This window comes from Colobus angolensis, unplaced genomic scaffold, assembly GCF_000951035.1.
Source record: "Colobus angolensis palliatus isolate OR3802 unplaced genomic scaffold, Cang.pa_1.0 Scaffold7, whole genome shotgun sequence".
Classification (NCBI taxonomy): Eukaryota; Metazoa; Chordata; class Mammalia; order Primates; family Cercopithecidae; genus Colobus; species Colobus angolensis.
In genome coordinates, this window is record NW_012120709.1 from 30,085,789 (window position 1) to 30,110,718 (window position 24,930).

Sequence of the window (24,930 nt, forward strand, 5' to 3'; positions counted from 1 at the left end):
GAAACTGTAAAGAGCCATTATATTTTTCTTCTATGACATTGTGAACAAAATAAATTATGGGGTTTTATGCTTTTTTTTTTTTTTTTGAGGCAAGGCCTCACTCTGTCACCCACACTGGAGTGCAGTGGCATGATGTCGGCTCACTGCAACCTCTGTCTCCAGGGCTCGAGCAATCCTCCCACCTCAGCCTCCCAAGTAGCTGGGATTACAGGCATGAGCCACCACACCTGGCTAATTTTAAGAACATTTTTAAATTTTCTTAAAAGTGTAGTAGAGACCAGCTCTTTCTATATTGCCCAGGCTGGGCTTTTTCTTTTTAAAATCATAAATAACTTCCCGATGATAGCAGGAGACAGTGAGAAGGGTGGCAAGGGAAAAGCCCTGGGATTTCATACCCTGAATGTATTTTAAATTAGACTAAATCCTCTCTTGGTTGACGGGCATCTGCTTGAAGCCAGCAGTGGGACTGACCTCTCACAGTTTTCTCTCTTCTAAAATTTCTGACTTTAACATGTGGTCATTCTTCGGTATGCTTCGGTTTGAGTTATAGCAGAAAAATAAATCAGAACCAAGTTTGAATCCCAGCGGTCAGGCAGAGATTAGCCATCCTGGTAGGCCAGTGAGGTCAGGGGATGAGTGATATGAGGGGCAGGGCATGTGGCATGTTACAACTTCTCCCCGGCCTGCACAGCCTTGGTCTGACTGCCTCTGGAGGAACATTGACCTGACAATACCATAGCAGTCTCTGGCGCTGAGGTGATGTGGCCCCGGCCAGAGGAAAGGCTGGTGATGCTGAGTTAACTGTGGGCCCAGACTGCCTGGATTTTGTTTCTGGATGCTTTGCCTAATTTAGATCTGAGTCCTTCTGTCTCAGAGATGCGACTGCTCTCAGTACTTCACAGTGTATTCTTTATATGTTCTTTGTCATCCTCCTCCATGTCCTTGTGTGGGTTAGGCAGCATCCACTCTCGTTCTTGCATAATAAAAGCGGAAACTCAGAGAGGCGTGGCTTGTCCCCAGATCAGACATGAGGAAGGCCTGAGTCAGGAAGGCCACGTAACTCCTGGGGGCTATTCCTCAGTTTCCTGGCCTGTCTCCCTTGATGAGTGGTGATGAGAGATACTGCACGGTGTTAGTTCATTACATGTCTGTCTCTCCCATGATGATTGTGGATTTCTTAGAGTCAGAGACAATATCCCCAATGCCTAGACTTTTACCTGGCATGGGCATAGAACGTGGTCCTCACCAACTGTTTGATGGGTGGATGGATGGATCCTGCAGGTTTTAGTAGCAGCATTTCTCTTGCTGAGGATGGGGGAGGGGCCCTTGATGAGCAAACACAGAAGAAGCTGGAAGTTCTATTCAGTTGAACTCCTTACCTTGTTCCAGTGGACTTGGCCTCCCAGTGGATTGGAAATCTCTTTTGAGGAAGGGGCTTCCTGGGAGAGTTTAGCGCCTTTCTGCTTTCACAAGTTTCCATTCCCTTGAACGTTGAGGCTTCTGAAATACTTTGGGTGGGGTTGTACTTAAAGAGTTGACTGAGATTGTTAGAGGCAAGTTTATTATATACTTTTATTTTATTAATGTAATTTCATATTTCATTTTATTTTGAGAAAGGGTCTCACTCTGTTGACTAGGCTGAAGTGTAGTGGTGTGACCATAGCTCACTGCAGCCTTGAATTCCTGGGCTCAAGTGATCTTCCTGCCCCAAACTCTGAATAGCTGGGACTACGGGCATCTGCCACCACGCCTGGCTAATTTTTCTTTTCTTTTTTTTTCTTTTTTTGTAGAGATGAGGTCTTGTTATGTTGCCCAGGCTGGCCTCAAAGTCCTGGCCTCAAGCAATCCTCCCACCTCAGCCTCCCAAAGTGCTGGGATTACAGGCATGAGCCACTGCAACTGGCCGTAATTAAGTTCTTACTGTGTGCCCAATATCACATTTAATATCGTGTGGACACAAACAACCGTAACACTGTTGCTGTCCTATTGGGCCCTCAGGATGAATATGTAATACAAAGTTAGAGGTGCTCCAAAGATTCTTGCTTAATGACATTGAATCAGCAAGGTTAGGTTAATTTCTAAAGACTATTAAAATCAGAGATTTGGACAGATAGTGATCACTGAGAGTCTTAGAGGAATGAGGACTGTGGCACGTAAGAGTGCCATTAGAGCTGCCCCGACACGTAAGCAGCTGGCCAGTGGGAGCTCTGTGAGTAGAAATCTGAAGCAGAGGCCTGGTGGCCATTGTCAGGGCCATTGCAGAGGGAGCCCTGCATCCAGTGGGAGGATGGATTACGTGACCACTATGGGCTCCTTCCAAACTATGGACTATTGTAGATCAGCTCAGCCAATACTCAGCCTGCAAACCCAGCAGGACTGTCCCCTAAATGTTAGGCATTTGTTCTGTTGTGAACAATCTCAGGAAAAGGAAATTGTACAACAGCAGTAAGTTCTTATGTTTGATTTCAGTATCTTCTGCTTCATCTTAAGTCTTTATTGTCCCAGCCCTGTGGATGTAGGAAGTAGCTGAATATGTGCCTAGCGACAATCTGTACTCTCATCCCGTGTCTTTGCCACGTGGAAAGGACTGAATTTAGGAACAGGATTCAGTTTCTTAACTGGGAATTCACATTCCACTGCTAATCCTGTTTCACTCCATGAGCAATTATAGGAAGCTCTTTACTTTTGGGATGCATGGTCTAATTAGGTTTATTATTTAAAGGATTCTCACTCCAGGAAAATAGGTTGTGATCATGCAACAGACAAAAAACACAGGTGCATAGAAAGAAAAAGTGATTTTCTCAAGGGCACCAGTCAGCTCAGGATTTTAAAATCGGGTACCCTGATGTCTAGACAGTGACAAGGCTAGCAGAGAGTCTGGAAGTGATGTCATATTTTAGTTTTCATGGACCCAAGAACCAGAAAAAGGACTAAAAGGCTGGCCTTTAAAAAAAAAAAAAAGCAGATTTAGGGCCAGCTTTAGAAAGACATATCTATCAGAGTGGCTGAACGATGGAATGAACGGCTTTAAGAATATCCCATTTTTAAAAATTCAAGGACTATGTATCTGCAACCCAGTGTGTGCCAGTCATTTTGCTGGAGGTACTGGGGAAGCACACACAGACATGGCCCCAGCCCCCATGGAGTGCTCAGCCTGGTGGTAAGCAATGAAACAGCAACAACAAAACAAGACAATTTCCGCTCCTGCAAGGGCAGTGAAGGGAAACAGGGCCACGTGGTAATGATTGCCTGGGGTTAGGAAGGCCACTTTATGTGGAGTGGTCCTTCAAGAAAGTCTACTCTGAAGAGGTGACTTTTGAGCTTTGATCTGAAGGCTGAAAAGGAACCAGCATTCAAAAGTTTAGAGTAAGAGTTCCAGGCGGTGGGACTAACAAGTGCCAATATCCTAGGGGAACTGGGTTTGTTCAAGAAAGAGAAAGGTCCAGGGAGGCTGGAATCAAATGAGGGAGGAAATGGTGCACGACGAGTTGAGGAAATAGTTGGAGTCTATAAGAAGTTGGATAGTTGGTCATTAAGTCCTTCTCTTAGGGGATATGAACCTTCTCCCCAGCTGCTTCGGAGGCAAAAGCAGAATGGATTTACTGCAGACGATGAGCCCTTTGTCTGATTTCTGACACTGGTTCTGTAGCAGTATCAGTGTTTTCAAATATGGTTATAATTTGTTCCTCTTTGAAATATCCGTAGAGATAACAGGAACTCTTGCTTTTTCCTCCTTGGCTGTGGCGGGACCCAGACAAACTTATTTTGTTTTTGTAGGAAGGGGGAAAAGTGGGTCAGGCTGTTTTGTCATTTCAGGCATGGAGTCCTGGTTCTATTGCAGGGCCTGTCTCCATGGAAATGAAAAATAGTGTTTGTCATGCCTGTTCCTGGATTGAATTCCAAACTCTGGACTGAACAGAAGCTGTAGGAAGGCCAGGCAGCAGGGGGGCGTGGGATGATGGAGACTCCAGCCATGGTGATGAAGGACCTCTTCTCCTTGGCCTGAGCAGGGAAGGCAAACAACCTTTGCCCAGGTCCAGCTCTTCCTATCACCCCTCTGGACTGAGAACGCCAGTAGAAGGGTAACTAAAGTTTTACTTTTCTCTACTTCGCCAAAAACTTTCCATGGACTTTGCCCTTATGTTAATTAGTCAATTAATAAATTCATCAACAACCAAAGTCACTGCTCAGACTTTCCCTTGCACCAAGTAATTCCTTCCAGGGTTGAGGAGATCCCTAATGAGACTATGTCTAGGTATTAAATTAGTCAGCTGGCTGCAAATGTTTTAGATGGGCTCTCCCACCTTTAAATTTCTTTGTAAAAATTTTTTTTAAGTTTTGGGTTTTTTTTTTTTTTTAACTTAAATATTTATACAAGACAAGGAAGGAGGAATCAGTAAGTGGGGCTTGTTGCCCATAAGAAGTGCCCTGAATTATCTACTCAGTATTTACAGAGATAGGGCACGTGAGGGACAGAGTGCTGAGGGAGGTCGGGGGGTGGGTCGTGTGGACGCTGAGTGAATGTTTGGATGGCCCACAGTGGCTGGTTCGTGAGCCTGGAGAATTGTCAGCCTTCCATTTGTAAGGTGTCTCTGCCGGTGGTCTGGACCTGGCAACAGTCCAGTTCCACCTTTGGTCCAAATTGTGGACACACCCTGTCCCTGAACACCGTGTGTACTTCACCCAAGAGCCCGATTTGGAAAGGCCTCCAGGAATTTCCACAAGTTACCCAAACGGAGGAGAGGGAACAAGAGGTTCATTTCCGTCCAAATGTTGCCTTTGCAGCAGGTAGGGAAGGCCCATTCTGTGTCAAATCTGCAGATGGCATTTGTAGGACCTGTGACAGGGAAGAAAGGCGTTAGCTTGGGAGCCCTTTCCCTTTCTGTCCCTTGCTGAAAGGCAACCGGCTGCTAAATCTAGGCCAAAGTGTGGCACACCTGGACCAGGCTGAGACTCTGCTTTAGTGTAAGTTTGGGAGGAGAACTTCTATGCTGTAGGGAAAAAAAGCGTCTCTTCTCAAAGCTGTTCTGGTCACTTCTTTCAACCAGGTAATCACAGCTTGATGTTCTCCCCTAGAAAGGGAACTGGACCTGGTGGCATTTATCACCAGGTTTAGATGCCAGAGATAGGCACACGGAGAGCAGGTTCCATGCATGGTCACAGGGAGCTCCTTTTAGAACAGTGCAGGTCTTATCCTTTTGAACCCCAGCCCCATCCAGCATCCTGAAAAGCGTGTAGGTGGGGAAGGGGAGGCACTGAGATTGGCACTGTTAGGTGCCTGAGTCTGAGCTGTGAAGGGGAAGAACCATCCTGCTGTCTGTTAACTCCTTGGTGGACAGTTGTGTCATCTCCCTGGACCTTTTGTATTCATAGCAGTAAGAGGGTTGGACCTGAAAGGCCCTTTCAGCTCTTTCTCTGAACCAGTCAAATCTTCTGGGAACTTGGGACTGTGGGTTGATTTTCATGAGTAAAAGGAACTGAGACCAGGAACTTCAGGGGTTTATGACAAGGAGTGAAGCAAGCCGTACCAGATCACTACCAGTGACCGGTAGTTTGCTATCTAAGGAGGAGGATCCAAGGGGAATGGGGGGCCCTGCTGGTATTTGTGATTTGGGCTATTCACTCCCCTCTACAAGGTTCTGGTTGGGTCTGCCCTTGCCACCTGCCGTGACATGGGCACAGAATGTAGACTCTAGCAAGTGAGTAGCAATAATACAGAAAGAATAACCATCTTCATGGAGTCCTCGTAGACCCTGAATTTGGAACTGGTTTAGCGGGGCAGACCTACAAATGGAGGCATTTGCAGGCAGCATGTAAATTTCATGCAAATGTTATACAGATACACCCGTGGCTCTTCTCTCTCAGCCACTTGAGCATGTGCTATGGGAAAATTCAAAGGGGAGCTGGCTAATTCATATGGATATTTGTGGTGGCATTATAAAGAACTGAGAAGGATTATTAATGAAACTTTGGAATCAGCACGGGGATAGGACACGTGTAACTAGGTAACAGGGTAGTCTTCTCTTAGGAATTAGGGACTGGTCATCAGCTTTTACCCCATGCTACAAATGGCAGGGACAGAGGAGATGCTTGTGATATGGCTGTGGTCCTTGGCACCAATGGTAATCGTTAGGCTCCTACACCAAAAGGTGATGTCCCATCAGGTTCTGCCTACACCTCATCATCTCCACATCAGATTCTTCCACATTAGCAATTCCTATGACAAGCTCAAATGATTTTACTATTCCAGCGGGTCCACCTACCTGGTGGACACTGCACAGCTGTTATACCCAGAGTTGTAAACAGGTCTCTGTGACCTGGGCAGATGTGTCAGTCACTCCTTGATACTTAAGAGATAGTTTCTTGGGAGTGTAGTGGTTCTCAACCTTCAGAGTGCTTCAGAATGAACTGTGATACTTATTTTGAAATGCAGATTCCTAAGGCCATCCACTGGAAAATTTCATTTATTGGGGAAATGGGGCGTGGTGTCAGGTTAAGGCTGGGATTCTGCATGTTAAGGAAGCATCCTTTGTGTTCCTGGTTCCTACTATGGGAAGTGATGCTTGGGAGCATCAAAGCCTCTGAGGAAAGGGGACGAGGATATTTACTCCACATTTTACAGAGAGGGAAAAGAGTCTTTTTGTTTGTTGGTTTGTTTGTTTTTTTGAGATGGAGTCTTGCTCTGTCCCCCAGGCTACAGTGCAGTAGCACAATCTCAGCTCCCTGAAACCTCCACCTCCTAGGTTCAAGTGATTCTCTTGCCTCAGCCTCCCAAGTAGCTGGGATTACAGGTGTGCACCACCATGCTCAGCTAATTTTTGTATTTTCAGTAGAGATGGGGTTTCACCCTGTTGGTCAGGCTGGTCTCAAACTCCTGATCTCAAGTGATCTGCCTGCCTCGGCCTCCCAAAGTTCTGGGATTACAGGTATGAGCCATGGCTCCCAGCCAAGAGCCTTCTTAATGATAGCAGCAGCTCAAAAATATTTATGGAGTGTACCAAGCACTGTGCTAAATAGTTTACTTAGGTTATTTCATTTAACACAATAGTCCTATGAGATAGGTGTTTGTATCTCTCATTACCAGTGCTCCTGGCACTGAGATGATTACAGCCATACATTTGATCATCCAGGTCACTGTAGGGCTGGGCTTAGAAGAAACAATGAAGTCAGCACTTCATTGCAGTGTTCAGGTGTGGGAAGAGGGGCTGAGAGTCTGATTGGGAATGCTCCAGGGCTGGGGCAGCCAGGGCATGCTCTGCAGAGGGAAGTAGGAAGGAGCAGCTGCAGTCTGAACAGGTGGAGGCACCCGGGGCCAGAGAGACAGGTATATATTTTGCAATATCTGGGGCAGAAATGAGTTTCTCTGAAGGCAAACAAGTTAACTCAAGTGAGGCACACCAGAACGCCAACTAACTATTCTGCTCTACTCAGGATTCTGCAAAATGCACGGTTAGCTGATCAGGGAGCTGGCTTGCTGACAAGGTCTGCCTTGTGCCTGCAGGACCACACCGGGGATAAGGACGAGGAAGAAAGCCAAGCAAAGTGGTGTAGCGGCCACTGTGTCTGAGATGGGTGCAGGGGGTGGGGGTAGGGGCAGGGATGCTGCAGAGAGTCACTAAAGAAAGCCTGAAGAGTTCTCGTCTTCCTTCTCTACTTCCGTTTTCTCAAGGACATCAGCTGGACCTAACTATAGGAGGTAGGATCAAACTGTAGGTGGCATGAGATACTGTGGTCAGACTTCAGGGAGTACTGTTTGCTAGTAAGGTAACCAGGGGAGGACAGCAATAGCCTGTGTTGGAGGTTTTAAAAATAGGGGAAATGGGGGAATAAATGAATGGCCTCTGGGGCCCCTGACATGGCTTAAAGGTGGCTGGTGAGGGTCTTAGAGGACCTGTTATGAGTGAGAGCTGATGATTACAGGAATCTCTAAAACATCAGCTGAAGCATGTTATACTTGGTGACACATGGTTTCTGTCAGTGTTCCATACATCCCATTCTATTTTATGCCTTTTCACCCTTGTTCATGCTGTCTGCCACCCCCCACATTCTCTTCTCTCCTACCATGCCCTCCTTGAACCCCATACCTTTCACCTGGCTAACTCCAGCACATTTTCTGAATCTAGCACCAGTGCCACATCCTCAAGGCAGCATTTCTCTTTTTCCTTTATTCTCTTCTGTCATCCGGCTTACTGATTATATTAACACGAGAAGAATAGGCCTCTAGCTCTTCCTGACTAGTAATATCCCAAGCACGCAGATCCTTTCTCATTCACAAAAATGAGCTTGAACGCCTCGTGTTATGCCAGGAAATGTTTGTGGAACTGAAGAGCCAGATCCAGAGCCATATCACCTTGTCCAGGCACTTAACCCCCTAGACTCAGGCTTCTTACATGTGAAGTTGAGAGTTGAATATACTAACTCCAAACTCTGGGAGGGAGTCTTAGTCCCATAGCCCATCTAACACCAGTCTTCATTCCATCCCTACAGCAAATGCAAGGTCTTTTTTATTTTTAGCTCTTAAATCCCAAGATTTTGAAATATATTGCCATCCTGTTACGAGTAATGGTGGCAGGGTCAGGTGACTGGCACATTATAAAGTTTGTTTGAAACTTTATGTTATGTATGTTGTATGTTAGAAGATACTCAGGAATTGGTTTTATTTGCTCAGCAGGACATCCAAATCTATGGGGTAATGGGTTACCTTGTAGGAGTTTCGGGACTCTAGCAAGTTTAGTGCTGACTTTGCTGACTTAGAACTAGAACGGCAAACATTTCTTCTTTTATAGAGAAGGATCAGAGTGGAGGTGGAGCACCGGGTGGGGACACGTAAGGGGTATATGTGGGCTTCGTCTGGAAGTGTAGGTGTCCATCAGGTGATTGGAGGGACAGAGGAAAAGAGAGAGAGAGAGGGAGAGAGAGAGAGATTGCTAAGACATGGAGACATGGAAGAGTGAGTGTGCATGGTAAAAGGATCTGCAGACAGACCCCCATGACTGAGGCAGAGGTGCAGACAGACCCCGATGGCTGAGGCAGAGGCACAGATAGACCCCGATAGCTGAAGGTGAGGCACAGATAGACCCTGATGGCTGACACAGAGGCACAGATAGACCCTGATGGCTGACACAGAAGCACGGATAGACCCTGATGGCTGACACAGAGGCACGGATAGACCCTGATGGCTGACACAGAGGCACAGATAGACCCTGATGGCTGACACAGAGGCACAGATAGACCCTGATGGCTGAGGCAGAGGTGCAGATAGACCCTGATGGCTGACACAGAAGCACGGATAGACCCTGATGGCTGAGGCAGAGGCACAGATAGACCCTGGTGGCTGACACAGAGGCACAGATAGACCCTGGTGGCTGACACAGAAGCACAGATAGACCCTGATGGCTGAGGCAGAGGCACGGATAGACCCTGATGGCTGACACAGAGGTGCAGATAGACCCTGGTGGCTGACACAGAGGCACAGATAGACCCTGATGGCTGACACAGAGGCACAGATAGACCCTGATGGCTGAGGCAGAGGTGTGTTGGAAAGGTAGCCAGTGCTGGGGTTTTCAGAGGTAGGCTGAGTGAGATAATTGAGGAACATACAGTCTAGAGTTCAGGTTTTATTCCACAGAGGGTGGGAAATTATAGGGGTCACCAAAAAGGATGAAAAAAATGCCAAATCCTCTTTTTAGAATGTTCACTTTGACAGGAAAAGAGAGAATGGATTGAGGCCTGGAGGCAGGAAGTTGATTCCTTCTTTCTCTTTGTACTCACCCAGCTACCCACTGTCTTTCCATCTGTCTATCTTTCTATCCACCCGGCAAACAAACATGACTGAATGCCTGCTTCTGAGAATGAGCTTGACAATCAGATAGGCCTGTGTTTGAAATCTTGCCCTGCCTCCCATCCATCTGTGTGACTTTGGGTGCATTACTTAATCTGTCAAGAGTCCAAATTTATCACCTGAAAAATGGGACTAACAATACTATTTGTTGCAACTTCATGGGTTGGTTGGGGGATTAAATGAAATAATATTTAATAAGTACTCAGTGCTACACCAGGAGCTCATGAACCCTCAATAATGTTTAGCTATTTTGATGAATATTAGCAGGTTGAAGGTACAGATTTGGGAGCCATCTTGATATTCGGGATTGGTAAAGCCAAGGGGGTGAAGACTGTCACCAGGGTGGGATTCAGCTCAATGGAACACATGCCGCTGACACAGCCCTGCTGGGCCATGCGGGGCGTGCAGAGGGCTGTGCCTCCAGGAGTTTGTAGGTCCTTCATACCAGGCTATGTGCGTTCAATGCTTTAGTCAGCTCCGTGGGAGAGGTTTGGAAAAGCTTTTTGGAGCAAGTGGGATTTGAGATGGGTCTTGAAGAATGAACAGGAAAAAAAATAAAATAAAAACAAAACAAACAACAACAACAGCAACAACAACAAACAGAATGAGCAGGACTCCAGCAGCGAGATGAGGAGGGCAAGGGCTCTTTAGGCTCAAGTAGTGAGTCGTATGGGAGTTTGGAGGCAGGAGAAAGAGCATGTATATTAAGGGAACTGGGGGAAAGTGTGTAAGTGTGGAATATGCAAGCCCTTTAAGAGCATATAAGGAGAGAAAAAGCATAGAGGTGTCATTTACTTTTAGCAGAGAACTTTAGATTCCATTTTGAGGATTTTGGACTTTAATGTGGGAGCTAGTAGAGCATAGTAAGATGTTGGGCTTGTAGTTAGAAAGATTAATGACACAGCTGTGAGTGAGTAGGAAGAAGAAAAGGAGGCAGAGAAGACCACTTAACCGGCTCTTTATTGGAAGAGGGTGAGCAGAATTCCTTGAACCCGAACTGGGGCCCTGGGGAAGGAAGGGAAGGATGAGGTAGAAAGCTTTGTAGAAATAGAATTAGTGGAATTCAGTGACTCATTTTTTATGGAGTGAGATGGAAGAGAGGGCTCTGTGGCCTGAGAAACCTGGTAATGAAATTGCCATCAAGAATGGGCGGTCATGGGCGGAGATCTGGAAGGAAAGATGTCCAGCTCTATATTGAGCGTGAGGCACTCCCGAGACATCATCTGGAGGAAGCATCCAGCTGGCAGCTGGTTGTTGGGTTAGGCTAGCGACTGTGACCAGGGCCGGAAGCAGGTAGAGGAGTCTCTGCCTGGTTGGAGTTAGAGAAACCTGGAGAAGGCCAGGGAGGTGACAGACTCACCTTTAGGGAAGGATTAATTTCAGGCTGGGTAGCAAGAGTTGAGACAGGCGGAGGAGTAGAAGAGAGGTGCGTGTCATCAGGGAGAAGTTTCCAAGAACAGCACAGATGATCAACAGCCTTAAGAGCAGAGAGACGGTGTAAGTTGTTTATTGGCTAATGTGTTGAAGGCAGCATTTTAGGTATGTAGATCTTTGCATGGTATGTGGAGGGTGGGCTGAAGTGGGGCTGCTGGGCAGTGAGGAGTTCTCATGCTTTGATCATTTGATGTGAGATTCATGTGGTTTTGGATAGTTGGAGTCAGTTTCCTCCAGGTTAGAATGTGTTGCCTATCTCTTGCTTGAAGCCAGTTAGCAGGGATTCTGGGTTTGGGGAAGGATGAAGGCATCTCCTTTCCATTTCAGGGTCTGGAATTTGTGAAGATGTCCCTCATCTAAGGAAAATACACAACGGCTGTGGGGCCATTGTGTCTGATAGGCATGTGTTTGATTGTCATCCCTTTTCTAGTTCTTTTGAGACAGAATCTCACTATGTTGCCCAGGCTGGTCTCAAACTTGTGGTCTCAAATGATCCTCCTGCCTCAGCCTTCCAAGTAGCTGGGATTACAGCTCATGCCACCACTCCCAACTTCTCTAGTTCTTTTTTTGAGCAAACTACTATAGTTGGGGCTAGAGGGTAGAGGTCCCCATTGTTTTAGTAACATAATCCCAGAAGACAGTTTAAACCTTGGAATATGTGGTTGTGGGCTGGAGTTGGCCCTCGAGCAAGGAGGCTTACCCCAGAAAGACGTGTGTTGGCACCTGCTTTCCACAATTCCCAAGGGGTTGTGCACTCAAGCATCTGCCTGCCACCAGCCCCATGGCCTGGCATTTCCAACCGAAGAAAAGGAATGTACCTTCCTTTCTCCAGGGTTTATGGTAGCAAACGAGTTTAGAGAGTAAGGATAAGGAATGGGTGGGGCAAAAACGGGCCTCGCCCAATCACAATCATTGTTAGTATTAGGAATGAGATTTTACATGCAAATTCTGTTTTAGGATGCAGTGGAACATTGGGCCTTGCTTTTCTCCATACATATTTGGGGCACATTTATCTTCCTTTTCTCTGGTCTCCTTTTTTTTTTTTCTTTATCAGTTTCCTTCCAAAAGTTACCCCACTCCTTGCCCCCAGCTTCCCTCCTGCCCACGCTTGCTGGGTTAGGCTCTTGGAATTTATTCCCTTTCTCTCTGCTAAGGATGCCCAGGTGGAAGGTTTTGCTGAAAGGGGCATGGTTTTCATTGCAAATGGGGCCAATGGAACATCTGAGGTCACAGCTGCATCTTCATGCAAATGACAGTGTCCCCAGCCCTGCACCCCACTCCCCGAGGGAAGGCTGGGATGCAGCCTGCAGCGGGGTCCAGGGTGTTCCTGAAGCCTGACCTGGTAGAGAGATTGCTGAGTGGGTGGGCAGGACACCCCTCCGGCCCCATGCTTCTTTGGCTTTCCAATCTCACATTTCCTTTCCTTCCCATTTCTGCTGGCACTTTCTTCTTAGCCTCTCCCTTTCTCCATCTCTTTCCTTTCTCCACTCTCGCAAGCAAAGCAAACATTTAACTGCATTCAGTTTCTCTCTCCCCTCTGTCTCTCATCTCTTCTTCTAGTCCATTGAAAACAGAAGTGAAATATCAAATAGTCAATATTTTGTTTGCAGTTTATAAGCCTTGGTGTAAGTGGATTTGGTCCTGTGGGAAATACAAGGTACTTACTGGGAATAAATGTTGGGATATGGGGATATGGAATGTGAGAACTTGGGCTGTGCGCATCTTTACCCCGGGCAGAGGAAGCAGGAACCCACACGGCTTCTTTACAAGGAAATAATACGGTGCGGGTGAGTTACAAATCAGAAGAGCCGCACTTTGTTTCCAAAGCCCTCTGTGATCAGCGGGCATTGAGCGTCCCTCTGCCAGGCATTGGTCTTCGTTTTTTAACATAGGGATTATGGTACTTGCCATTACTCCCTTGGTGGAATGTTTTGAGCAATAATGCGTACGTGAAGGCTGTGAAAAACAGGACTGTAATTGTTATTGTCATGAACAAAAATGTCTGAACAAAATGTAGAAGCTTTGCATTTGCAGCATGTACAAAATGAGCCGATTGTATTGGATGGTCTCCAGTGAGCCTTTCAAATATTAAATTCTATATGCCCCAGACAGTTTTTGGCATCTCATAGGGGCTCAAACAGTAATGAGTTGGACGGACAGATGGATGGATGCATGTCTAAATGTCAGTTGCCCATTGGCCTCCTGCGTCTGTGTCATGGCACATGGGCACTGCTGCCCTCCGGTGGCCAGCGGCAGTATTACGGTGCGGCAAGCCGCAGCCTGGGCCCCTCTCCCGGTTTCTCCCCAGCCCCTCACCTGGCTCCCTGAGCTGGCTCCTTTGGACTTGTCCTTGGCCTCGATCACTGACTGCCTGCCTTTCCTCCTCCTCCTCTTTCCACCCCGCTCCCTCTCTCCATCTGCCGCTGCAGCACTGCCAGTAACTCCAACCGCAGCACTCCGGCCTGCTCGCCCATCCTCCGGAAGCGGTCTCGCTCGCCAACCCCGCAGAACCAGGACGGAGACACCATGGTGGAGAAGGGCTCAGATCACTCCTCGGACAAGTCCCCGTCCACACCGGAGCAGGGCGTGCAGCGCAGCTGCTCCTCCCAGTCGGGCCGGAGCGGCGGCAAAAATTCCAAGGTGAGCGGGACCCAATTGGAGGCGGTACCTCCTTGTCAGGGGCTGCGGGGAGCGATATTGGGGTGGTGAGCTGGAGAACATCTGCCAGGGTCCTCACGTGATTCACAGCCCTAATGGCCCAGAGATAGTCGTTATCCAGTGAGGTGAGGCGGGACAGGCAGGAGAGACCCTAGGTCAATATCTTCCCCGCTAAGCATTCTTGGCGGGCTGGGCGAGGTAGGGAGGCTCGTATTTTTTTTAGATTTGGAGGGGAGATACTCTGGGAATCATTAGGGGGTCATCTGCTTATTCCTGCTACCGTTTTCAAATTTGGTCCCTGGAGCGGGGGTAGAAGGGAACATTATTTGGGACAGCTATACTGCTAGGGAGAGTCCTCAGGGAACCTTGCAGAATGCTATTTTTAACCTCCTCCCTGGCCGTCATTCCTGCCTTACCTTTGCACTAATCCACTTGCCACTCACCTGGCAGAGAGGAGGGTGGCAGGGCCTTTCCATCCTCCCAAGGATGTCAGCGCTGCCGCCTGAGTACCGGGGCCTTTGGCCCATGGATAGGCCTAAAATAGGCCCCGGGGGTGGGGAGCCCTGGGCTAGTTATGGTTCCCCAGAGATGTCCTCCCCCACCCTCGGTCCTTTGGGGAACAGGAGATGTCTTTGTCCAGGGGCTCCTTCAGGAAGCTTTTCTTCACCCTGGGACCCCCAGGGCCTGGGAAGGGGTAATTGGGGATCCCTGGGGGGCATGGGAGCTGGCTTCCCCCTTGAATTTGTTTTTTGATTTCTTGTTCTTCCTCTTCTTCCCCACCATTTCCCAAATACCTTCTTTGCATGCATGGTCTTAGTGTCACAAGCGCCTCTCAAAAGTAAGCCATCTTTTGTCTCTGTCCTTTTATCTCCCCTCCAGTGTCGATCTGTCTGTAGTGCTCAGCACCCCCTCCCTCTGGCCCTGCCGATTCTGGCCCTTGTATCCTGCTTGGTCCCCTTCCCAGAAGGGCCGGCCCCACTGTCCCCCGGCAGGCCGGCTTGGAAGTCATTGAAGGCCCATTTTCACTGCACCTGATGTCGGAGTACAGACCCTCCCCCACTCCCCACCCTGCACCCATGTCTGCCTGCTCCCTGGACACTGCCTCTGGCTGGGAGTTTATTCCCTCCTTACATGGTGTGGTTGAGAAACAGAGTCCTGCTTGGCATTAGTTTCATTCCTTTGGTGCAGGAGACCCCATCTGGTCCTACTGCAGGCCCCTCCCCTTGGGTGGTTGATTGATTCTGGATTGCCCAGCAGTGGTGAGTGAGGATGGCAGGAGGGCTGTGCTGATTGAGGGGCAGGGGTTCAGGTCAATGAGTTCCTTGGTGCAGCAGCCACGCCCTCAGGAGCTCTGCCTGCATGCTCTGTTCCTATCCACTCGAGAGCTGCTCAGCCTGGGCACCCCTTAGCGTTTCTACCCACTGCCCAAACTGGGGCTCATGGTGTGCTTATGATCCTGAATCATGATCAGAGGGGGGAGCTCTTCTCCCAGAGGGTGGGGTGCCAATACCTGGAGGTTGGCAAACATTGGCAGACCTGGAGAGATGTGGTCAGTGCCAGAGTCCTTCCCAGGAGCCCAGGAATTCTGAGGCCATAGGAGAACATGCAGTGAGTGGAGGGTGAGCGATAGGTGTTGGGGAACAGCAAGGCCCATGGGGCAAGGGGGTAGGATGCAGCCTGAAGAAGGGGAAGCCGAGGATGACTTAATAATAGTCCCAAGTCTCTCGGAGCTTTGGGGAGGAGGGTGAACAGCTGTTCCCTTTCCTGAGGGAAGGACAAGGGGCAACACGGCTAATCCTATAGTCTGTGACCTTCAGACTAAATGCACATCTTGGCTCTGAGGATTTTAAATGGCAGTCCCTGGCTGTGGACAGGGGAGGAGGAGCTTCACCTGGAGCGAGGAAGCCAGCAGGAGATTTCTGTGGGCTCCAGCAGCTTGGCAGGTGCAGGCATGTCTGGTATCTGGGGATGGGGTTTTGAAATGCCCTGTGGCAGCCCCTCTTGAGTGCCTCCCACCTCTGGCTTGATGTGGGACTAGTGGGTGTTGGAGGCTCAGTTGGCAAGAGGAAGGATATGGCCTGACACGGGCATCAGGCTCCCCGCTCCCTGCTCCTGCACACTTTTCCATCCAGTCTCTGTACACCCCAAGCATGACTCGTGAGTGGCTGGGGATGTTCTGTAAGCTCCGAGGCAGGATGAATCATTTGAATGGGGTAGCCAGGACAGGCGTCAGGGACCAGGTAGAATTCTGAGTGGGATTTTGGAGAGGCTAAAAGGAGACATAATGAAGGGACTGAGAGCCGAGCAGGAATCAGGAGCCAATCTGGGCCTTTTCGTAGGAACTGAGGAGGGAGGGGCTGGGGTGAGCGCAGGTCTCCTTTCTCCTGGGCAATTGGGTGGATGCCACGCCCATCCCTGGCAGACACATTCTGAGTTTTCTGACATTGGTTCCCCACTTCCCCACCTCACTCTCCCACCGATCATTGCCATCGACACCTGCCCTGCCATCCTTTCAATGGAGTCAACAAACGACGGGCTTGTGCGAGGAGGGACGCGGCAGTATCCCCGGTGGGGCTGGGAGCTGCTGTGTTGGCCTGGGACGTGCATGTGCAGGACACACAGACTTCAGAAGAGGAACACAAGAACCACTAGGGGAATTAGGTTCTTTGAAGGCCAGGGCCTGGAGGAGATGGTGCAGCGAAAAGAGGAGGGTCTGGTAGCGGGATGGGGACATGCCCCTCCCCAGTGGAACATCTTCTGGGGTTAATCACATGTATTCCCAGCAAGTCATTTCATAGCTATTTTTACTGATACTGTTGTAGCTAGTCCACCTCACTTCCTGTCTCCTGGCTACCCCAGAGGACACCATGCCTTATATTTTTTGGGCAAGCTGGCCAGTGCCTCTGCTTCTCCCTAGGTCCCATGCATGGGATCTTTCTTTTCTTCTCTGGGCCTCAGTTTCCTCATTTGCTACTATGTAGGCATGGCACCAGGTGATCGCTAAGGCCCGACCCCTCTGATCCATCACTGTGCAGCCTGGGCGAGCCCTCCTAGGTGCAGCCCTGCCCCAGCACTTCCCTCCCGATGAGTTTGTGCGGCCGCCCAGCTTCCGCCCTGTAGTGACAGCCTGTGGCCACCAGAGGGAGCGAGGGGCCGTTCTACCGCTCTCCCACCTGCCCTGAGGGCGCGCGCAGCAGGTGCGGCAACGCACGGCTCCTCCTGCCCAGCTGCACGCCTCCCGCCCTCCCGCCGCGGTGCGGGCATCGCCCTCGCGCTGTGGCACTGACCCTCCTTTGACTTTCCTTTTTTTTTCAAATCTCATTTTTGTGGTTTTCTTTTCAGTATGACAGACTTAACCTGATCAAAGTAAGAATTGTTTTTTTATTTCTAACTCCTACTAAATGTAGAGCTCCCCTAGTCCCTGCCCGCCCCCCGCCACACCCCGCACCTTAATCTTCCAGACTCCCAGAGCCTTTGCAGTGCGAGATGTTTCTGGAAACCACCTCCCAGTAACCTGCCTCTGTTTCCAGGGGCCTTGCATTCCGATAAGTGCTTGCTTTTCAGACCTTCTAGGGAAAATGATAGAAATGAGCGTGTCCCCAACAGCTGTGTCTCTGTCCTGACTCCCTTCCTCCTCTTTGGCCAAATCCATTTATTATAAGCTGTCAGAGAAGCCTCCATCGCTGCTCCCTGGTTCTGTGCCTTCCTTCCCTCGGACCTGGTCCTCCAGGTAGGGGCTCTACAGCAAACTAAAGCCAGACGATGAGGGGCGCCCCTCCTCACCCTCAGAGGCCTGCAGCTCCTCTGACTTCCCTGCACCTGAGGGTCTGGGTGCTTCCTGTCTGGCAGCGCCTTTGGGATTCATTTATGGGAATGCAGAACCACAGGCATTGAATGTGCCTCCAACAGGCTGGGCAGAGTTTAGGGACCCCTGCCCACAGTGGACAGGCTCAGGGGCTGCTTTGGACGTGCCTGAAGGGGGGACCCATTGTTCCTGTGGCCTCTCAGTGGCAGCACGTAAGAAGCCACCTGGAGATTGCTGGTTCAGGGCAGAGCCTCAGCACAGTCCTGCTCTTTGGTATCTTTCACGTTTCTTTTCAGTTCTTTAAACATGTTCTTCTCCACCCTTTACAGAAGAGCAAACATTAGATACAAGGGCATCACAGAGCAGTTAGAGACAGGACTGGCTTCCCTGTCTGAGGCTGTGTGTGACCCTCATACTTTGTTCCACACAGATTTGGAAGGCACAAGCGCCGATGTGCCAGCCCTTGCAAAGGGGCCATCTACTTCTGTCTACCTGGGGCAGGAGGGAGCCCCGTGCAGGCGGAGTCACAGGCATCTGGGATCCCCCTGTCAGCCCATGTTCCTGTTGCCCCCTTTCCTGCTAGTGTCTTATAAGAAGGTCATGGCATTGATACGAGGAGCTGGGAGCTTGGGAGATGGTTTCTCCGTTGTGAAGCAGATCTCATGACCTGGGTTGCAGTCGAGGAGACTGTGGGGCCGCTGGGGCCGGCCGCTCCCAGAGCACATCTTCCCACTGCTGGGAGGTGTCTTTTGTAACGAACATCCACACAGCCTCCTGCCCTGTGGGCTCCGAATCGGGCTTCTGTGTGGGGACTCAGGAAGTGAGCCATCCCTAGGTGCAGACCCCAGACGCAGCCTGCTTGCCCCGTCTGCCTCCTCCAGAAGTGGGTAGCCTTGGCTGCAGTGCCTAGAGGCGAGTTTTCAGGTTGTGGACTCCCATGTGGCCGCACCTTTCTCAGGACAAAATATTTGGATTTGGGCCCTTTACCTGCTGAGACCTCTGAATTGGAGGAATTGGAGGTGGGGATGAAGCCACGATGGGAGGGTGTGGCCTTTGGAGGCACCGTGGTGACAGGCTTTGTTGGGAAGTGACCCTGGAGAGCACCTTGCAGAGGGGGACTTGCCATTGGCCTCCGGTCACATCCTGGCCATCGAGGGCATGTGTGAGGGCAAAGCTGCTGGGAAGCAGCCCCACCCACGCGAGGTCCCTCAGCCCCCTCCAGCTCCTCTGCGGACTGCTTTCTCTCTGTGGGGTGAAGGTGGACCATCTTTACAGAGTTCTGGTGGAATGGGGGAGATAGATCACATGACCAGCGGTCACCACCGTGGGCACACACCCACCCTTGGGTACACAGTCACTTCCTCCCCTCTAGACACAGCAGACATTCGAGGACCGTGGCTTCTCTTGTCTGCCCTTCTGGGTCCGGACGCTTTACCACCACGTGGAGGGGATCCAGACCTCTGGGTAGAGCTAAGGTATTCCACCCAGTGATCCCTAAAACTGAAAATAATCTGAGCTCCACCAAGAGATGGAGCTTAGGCGTGTGTGTGTGTGTGTGCATGCACGTGTGTGCGTGTGTATGTGTGTGTGAACGTATGTCTGTGTATATGTGTGTCTCTGTGTATATGTGTGTGTCTCTGTGTGTATGTGCGTGCCTGTGTGTATATGTGTGTATGTGTGTATATATGTGTGGTGTGTGTGCAAGTGCACATGTATATGTGCATGTCTGCATGTGTGTGGTGTGTGTGTATGTGTGTGTGTATATGTGTGTACGTGTATTTGTGCGTGTGTGTGGTGTGTATGTGTACATGTGTGTCTGTGAATGTGTGTACGTGCATGCATGTGTGTGCATGTGTGCATGTGTGTGTAGTGTGTATGTGTGCATGTGTGTGTGAATATGTGTGGCGTGTACATGTGCATGTGTGTATGTGTGTTTGTGTATGTGTGTGTATGTGTGTGTATTTGTGCGTGTGTGTGTATGCGTATGAGTATGTATGTGTATATGTGCACACAAGCTTGCCTATCTGCGTGTCCGTCTATCTTTCAAGTGGGATGTACGTGAAGGACTACTGGCCATAGGGCTTGAAGACAGACAAGGCACGATCTTAGCTGGCCCTCCTGTTCCCCTGAGACACATTCAGGTCCCCTTTTTCCCGGGTCTGGGAATGGAGAACACCTAAGTTCTGGAGCTGGGGTGGGATCTATTTTGCTTGTTCGGAATTATGGCACCACTGGGTTGGAATGGACCCTTCAACCTCCTGCCCCATGCAGAACCCACGAGCACTCCCCGACCGTCACAGTTTAGGTACAGCCCGTTTTTTGGCACAGGAGGGATTTGCTCCCGCCTGCTGAGAGTGCAGTTGGAGGGAGTTTTAGGTAGTCCCCTTTCTACCTCGAAAGTGTCCCGCCCTGCCTTTTACAGGGAGCTGTCTTCGAGCAGAAGGCTGGGTTGGCCGCCATCACATTTTGCTTCTGGTCAGGGCCCGTTTGGGGACTGGGTCTCGAATGCCCACGTGCGCCCCTCACCCCATCAGAACCTTGCGATGGGGCTCCAGCTCCCTTCTGGTTGAGCTGTAGCTGGTGCTGCCGCTGCCTGCCACCCCGCCCGCGGTGGGCTTCCAGCATGGACTGCTCCCGGGCCTCCTTTCTGGAACTGCCTTGAGAAAGGAGGACCCTTCCTGAGCAACCACATGGGAAGCATTCAGCTGCATTTGGACCCCTCCTCCCTGCCCACCCTCCGCTGTTTGTGTACCTTCCCCTGGCCCTTCCCCCATCTCTTCCCTGACTAATTCTACCTTCTCTTTCATTTTCTCTTTTCAGAAAAGCCAGAGTTGGTATAATGTAAGTATTCCTGTTTCCCTTCTTGTTGGGTACCTGAGGGGGTTGGAGGTTGGGGGGAAGGGGCGTGGGGTGAGATTGGGGGAGGGGGTTGGAGGTTGGGGGGAAGGAGTGTGAGGTGCGATTGGGCTTTCCTGTGGGCTTCTTTCCTTAGCAGCCCCTTTACTCCTAAACCAGCTGCAGCGGTTATTCTCTGCAGCAGGACAAGGCAGCCTTGAAGAGGGAGGATTGCGTTCAGGGGACCGAGGAGGCGTGGCCAGCCCTATCCACTGCCTCACCGAGGCTCTTAGATAAGGGTCTATCAGCCCTAAAGGAGGAGACCCGCCAGGGAGGGAGTGGCCGCTCCAGAGCCTGACAGAATTCTGGTGCTGGGGCGGCCTGGGGGCCTGAACTTCATTTTCTTCCTAGAAACTGTTGTGGAGTAAGCAGGCCCGGCAGAGGCCACAGCCTCTCAGTCACACAAACTGGGTGGTGGGATTTGGACGTTTTCCCCTGCAGAGCAGCCGTCTGAGCTCTCAGCTGGCCCCGCCGTGTGTTCTGCCCTTTGGGGACTTCACAGTGGAGGGGCTGACCTCAGATGACCCTCTGAGCCTGCCCTCCTCACACCTAACTCTGATGAATCATGGGAAAGCCATCTTTGCCCCCTCCCTGCACACACCAGGTTCTGCTCCAGCAGGAGACGTGGGCATGGAGTAGCTGTGGCTGTGAAGGACAGAGTTGAGGAGGGTACTCTGGCCGGGGGATGGGCTGGAGGGGAGAGGCGTGGGTTTAATGTAGGGACAGGGTTGCAGATCAATTGTGTGGGCTGGTGTGTGTTTTCCTACTTAGCGCTGGGCGTTTCTTCAAAGTCAGGCATGTGCTCACGAGCCCTGCGGCTGCCAACATCCTGCTGCCCAGTGACCAGCTCTTCTTCCTGGGTGCTGTTGATCTGCAAGCCTTGGCCACCACCTGCCCAGCACCACAAACAAGGCAGAATTTGGTGGGCTGTGCTGAGTTGTGGAGAGGAGTTATGGGCTGAGGTATCTTGGGGTGGGAGAGAAGCCAGACTCTACTTCTATCTCTGAGCCAGCCCCTTTACCTTCTAGGAAGTTTCCTGGCCTGTGGCCTCAGAAGAGGGGAGGGGGGTGAGTGCTGAGCTTCCTGGGAGCAACCCGCAGCCCAGCTGTCATGGGGACCCCAGCATCCTTCACTCAACTCCCCCTGGCACCTTTTTGAGCAGCATCGCACAAATTCAGCCTCCCGTAGGGGGACAGGACCCACGTGGCTGCAGGCCTGTTAGACAGTTCAGACATCCCCGTTTGGACAGGCCAGCCCCTGTCCTTGTTGCTAATCTCTTTCCTCTTCTCATCTGTCATTGCTCTTTTTATTGCTGTTTAGCTCAGCCTTTTGTTTCGTCTCAGCCTATGCTTCCTTGGATTCTTCTCAGCCCTTTGCTCTCTGACTCCACCCCTTTCCTTTCTTTTAATGTCCCACCATTTGCTTGTTTCTCTGATTTCCACTCTCCCAGGTAGGTTTCCCTCTCTGTCTGATTCCAACAGGCTTTACTTTCTCCCCTTCTCTCCGCCATCCTTTCCCCCGATTCCTTCTCCCTTAGCCTCCGCCTGAGTACTCTGCGTAGCAATGGGGTAGAAGCAGATGCTGTCTCCTGGCTGGAGGATGGGGTGGGCCAGAAGTCAGGGGTTCAGATGACACATACGAGAGCCAGCGGAGGAGCTGGGCATGACGGAGCCTTGCTTTCTGATGGTGCCACCTGCGCCAGGGATGTGCAGAAGCGGTTGGACCTCAGCGACTCTTTGAATCATCCCTTGGGATGTTCTCTTTTCCCGGCCTTGTCCTTCCTCTTCCTTTATTAATTCTCACTTGTCTCCTTTCACCCTCCACCCTCTCATCCCAAGTGCATTACAAAAACATCCCTGACTCTCCACTTAGCTCAGATCATTCATTCTCAGAGGCCAAGCGCCCAAGGGGCTCTTTGCTGAGGAGTGTGTGGGGCCGTCCTCTCCTGCAGTCGTGCGGCCCCCCTGGGAGTCCGCCCTCAGGTAACAGGGCACCCCTGTTCCTTCAGTGTGCAGTGCTCATGTCCGTGCTCTCATGTGCGGATGCCTCCTCAGGAGCTGCAGCTGAACAAGCTCCTCTCCCCAGCACCCCTCCACAGCTGTCATCTGCGCCTCTTCAGGAGGCCCTTGCCCTGCCCCTGCTGCGTGGACTTGGTTTCCTGTGTTCCTTTAGGGAGCTTTTCTGTGTTCCTTTAGGGAGCTCTGTCTTCCTGCCCTGCCTCTGCTGGGCTGCTTGGAATCTGCCCTTCAGGCAGGATCCCTCTCTCTTTCTCAGCTTTGCTGGCTGGCCCTCTATAACCTCTCTCTGGATCCTAGGGTCAGCGCTCCAGCCATTCTGATATCTGAGGCTCATTCATTACACTGGACGTCCTTCAGATAGGTAAAGGCATTGTAATGCCCAGCCCTGCGGATGCTTAGGAACCCCCTGGCTGGAGTCAGAGCAGTGAGGGCCAGTGCCCTGTAGAATCGCTGATGGTGGCAAGAGCATTCAGGCCCACTGGAGCAGCCTGGGTCTGGCAGGAAAGGAAGCCCAGCCACCACCCAGCCCATGCCCCAGCCTCCCCCTTCACCTGCTGCCTCTCTGCAGAAGACAAAAGCATTTCCTTTTACATGGCTAGCCAGAGAGGAGCCATTGCCATGATGACAAACATGCTGGGTCTAAAGAGTGAGTCATGCGGAGGCAAGTGGCTGGACCCCGGGGACACGGGGAGAGGCCGTGGCAGGAGAGTGTCAGGTCCAGAGTGGGGTTTGAAGGCTGTGCCATCTACAGGTACCCTGAGTCTTCCCAGGCCTGATTATATGTACTCCTCCTTATCCCCAGTGCTCCAGTCTACCACCCCAGTCTTAATCAGGGCCCTCCAATCAAGGGAGCTGTCCCAGTAGACATGAGATGGAGGGAAAAGCAGAAATGGGATTTCGCCTTCAGCAGGGAGCCAAGGGCAGAGTTGAGGGGCAGCCTGGCTAGGGCCGTTGGGGCAGGAGGGGTGAAATGTACTCCCCCTCAGCCCCCAAGGGGGCATAAGGTCACAGGGGCTTCTTTCCTTGGCCTCCTGGTGCATTCCTGCGGCCAGTCTTCTCTATGGCAGCCCAGGAAGGAGCATTTCTGAGATCAGAGCACAGGAGCCCAAACCCTGGCAGCTGCCTGAGACTTAGCACCCTGCTTGCCTGAAGTACCTGCAGTTAGGGCTGCAGCTTTGTGGGGGAGAGGGAGGGATGGTGCCAAGCCTGGGGAGCGGCTGGTGTAAGCGAGAGAGCAAAAGAACAAAGGTTTATAGGAATGGAATTCAGGGTGTTGGGGGTGGGCAGTGGAGAGGGTAGGAGACCTGTCTGGCACCTGGCCTTGCTCCAGGACTGACGATGCTCCTCCACCTCTGTCTGTCTCCCCTCTGTATATACTCCCAACTTGAAGGGTCTTCCTGGCTCCCATCCTGCGTTTTTCAGATGAGCCCCCAGCCCAGCCCCACCCCTTCTCTACCCTTCTGCATAGCCCCCATGCCTGCCTCAGTCTCCCTTTCCCTCCTTTGCTCAGTTACCTCCTCGTCTCCAGTCCCACATCTGGCTTCTGCCTATCCGGATTTGGCTGCAAGGTCAGAGTTTCCTGTGTGGATCTTAACTGGTTTCTTCCTAGGTGAGATCAGTGCTCCACCAAAATCCATCTGTTTTCTCCTGGGCTCCTCCACCCCCTCCTTCTCGCCGTCCCTGGGAAGAGGGTACCACTTGGTCCCAGCTCCTGATGTTTGCCGTAGAGTTAATGTTTAGCCCAGGGTCAATTCCTTCTCCGCTGACTCTCACCCAGCCCTGCCCAGCCCTTGGTGTGGGTGTGGGGGAGACAAAGGCTTCTACGTACGGGGCTCATCTCCCAGGGCTTTATCTCACAGGGCTCATCTCCCAGGGCTTTATCTCACAGGGCATATCCTGTCTCTATCTCACCCCTTACAGCCCAGGCAGCCACTTGGCCTGTAGCAATTCTCAGATGTTTTCGGGTAGTTGCTGTAAGGATCCAGAGTCTCTTGGAGCTACCTACAGCTTACATACTGGGGTCTGGTGTCATCCCAAGGGAGGCATTCTGGTCACCTTGGAAAATGGACTTGCTACGTTTGCCTGCCACACTGCTCAGGATAGGGCTGACATGCAGGGCGAAGAGAAGCTTGCACGTGTGCTGGAGAGAGTGTTGGCAGCGACCAGGCACTGACACGCCAAACCTATGGAACCAGGGATCTTTGTGTGTACGTGTAAGATGCAGTGTCAACAGGCATCCTTTGAGAGGTAGACAAGGAATGCATTCACTTGGTAAATAC

At 51.0% G+C, this 24,930-nt stretch overlaps 1 protein-coding gene across 4 annotated transcripts in view; it reads left to right on the top strand.

Annotated features, from left to right (window-relative positions):
• The window catches only part of GRAMD1B (GRAM domain containing 1B), a 99,243-nt gene that overhangs the window by 39,367 nt on the left and 34,946 nt on the right, over positions 1 to 24,930 (top strand). For 3 of the 4 annotated variants that reach the window (XM_011927001.1, XM_011926999.1, XM_011927002.1), the window contains exons 2-3: positions 13,705 to 13,915; positions 20,559 to 20,579. In XM_011927001.1, coding sequence (XP_011782391.1) covers positions 13,705 to 13,915; positions 20,559 to 20,579 — 232 coding nt within the window. Of the gene's footprint in view, positions 1 to 13,704; positions 13,916 to 14,750; positions 14,772 to 20,558; positions 20,580 to 24,930 lie in introns of all 4 variants that reach the window. The other variant, XM_011927000.1, reaches the window with a different exon arrangement.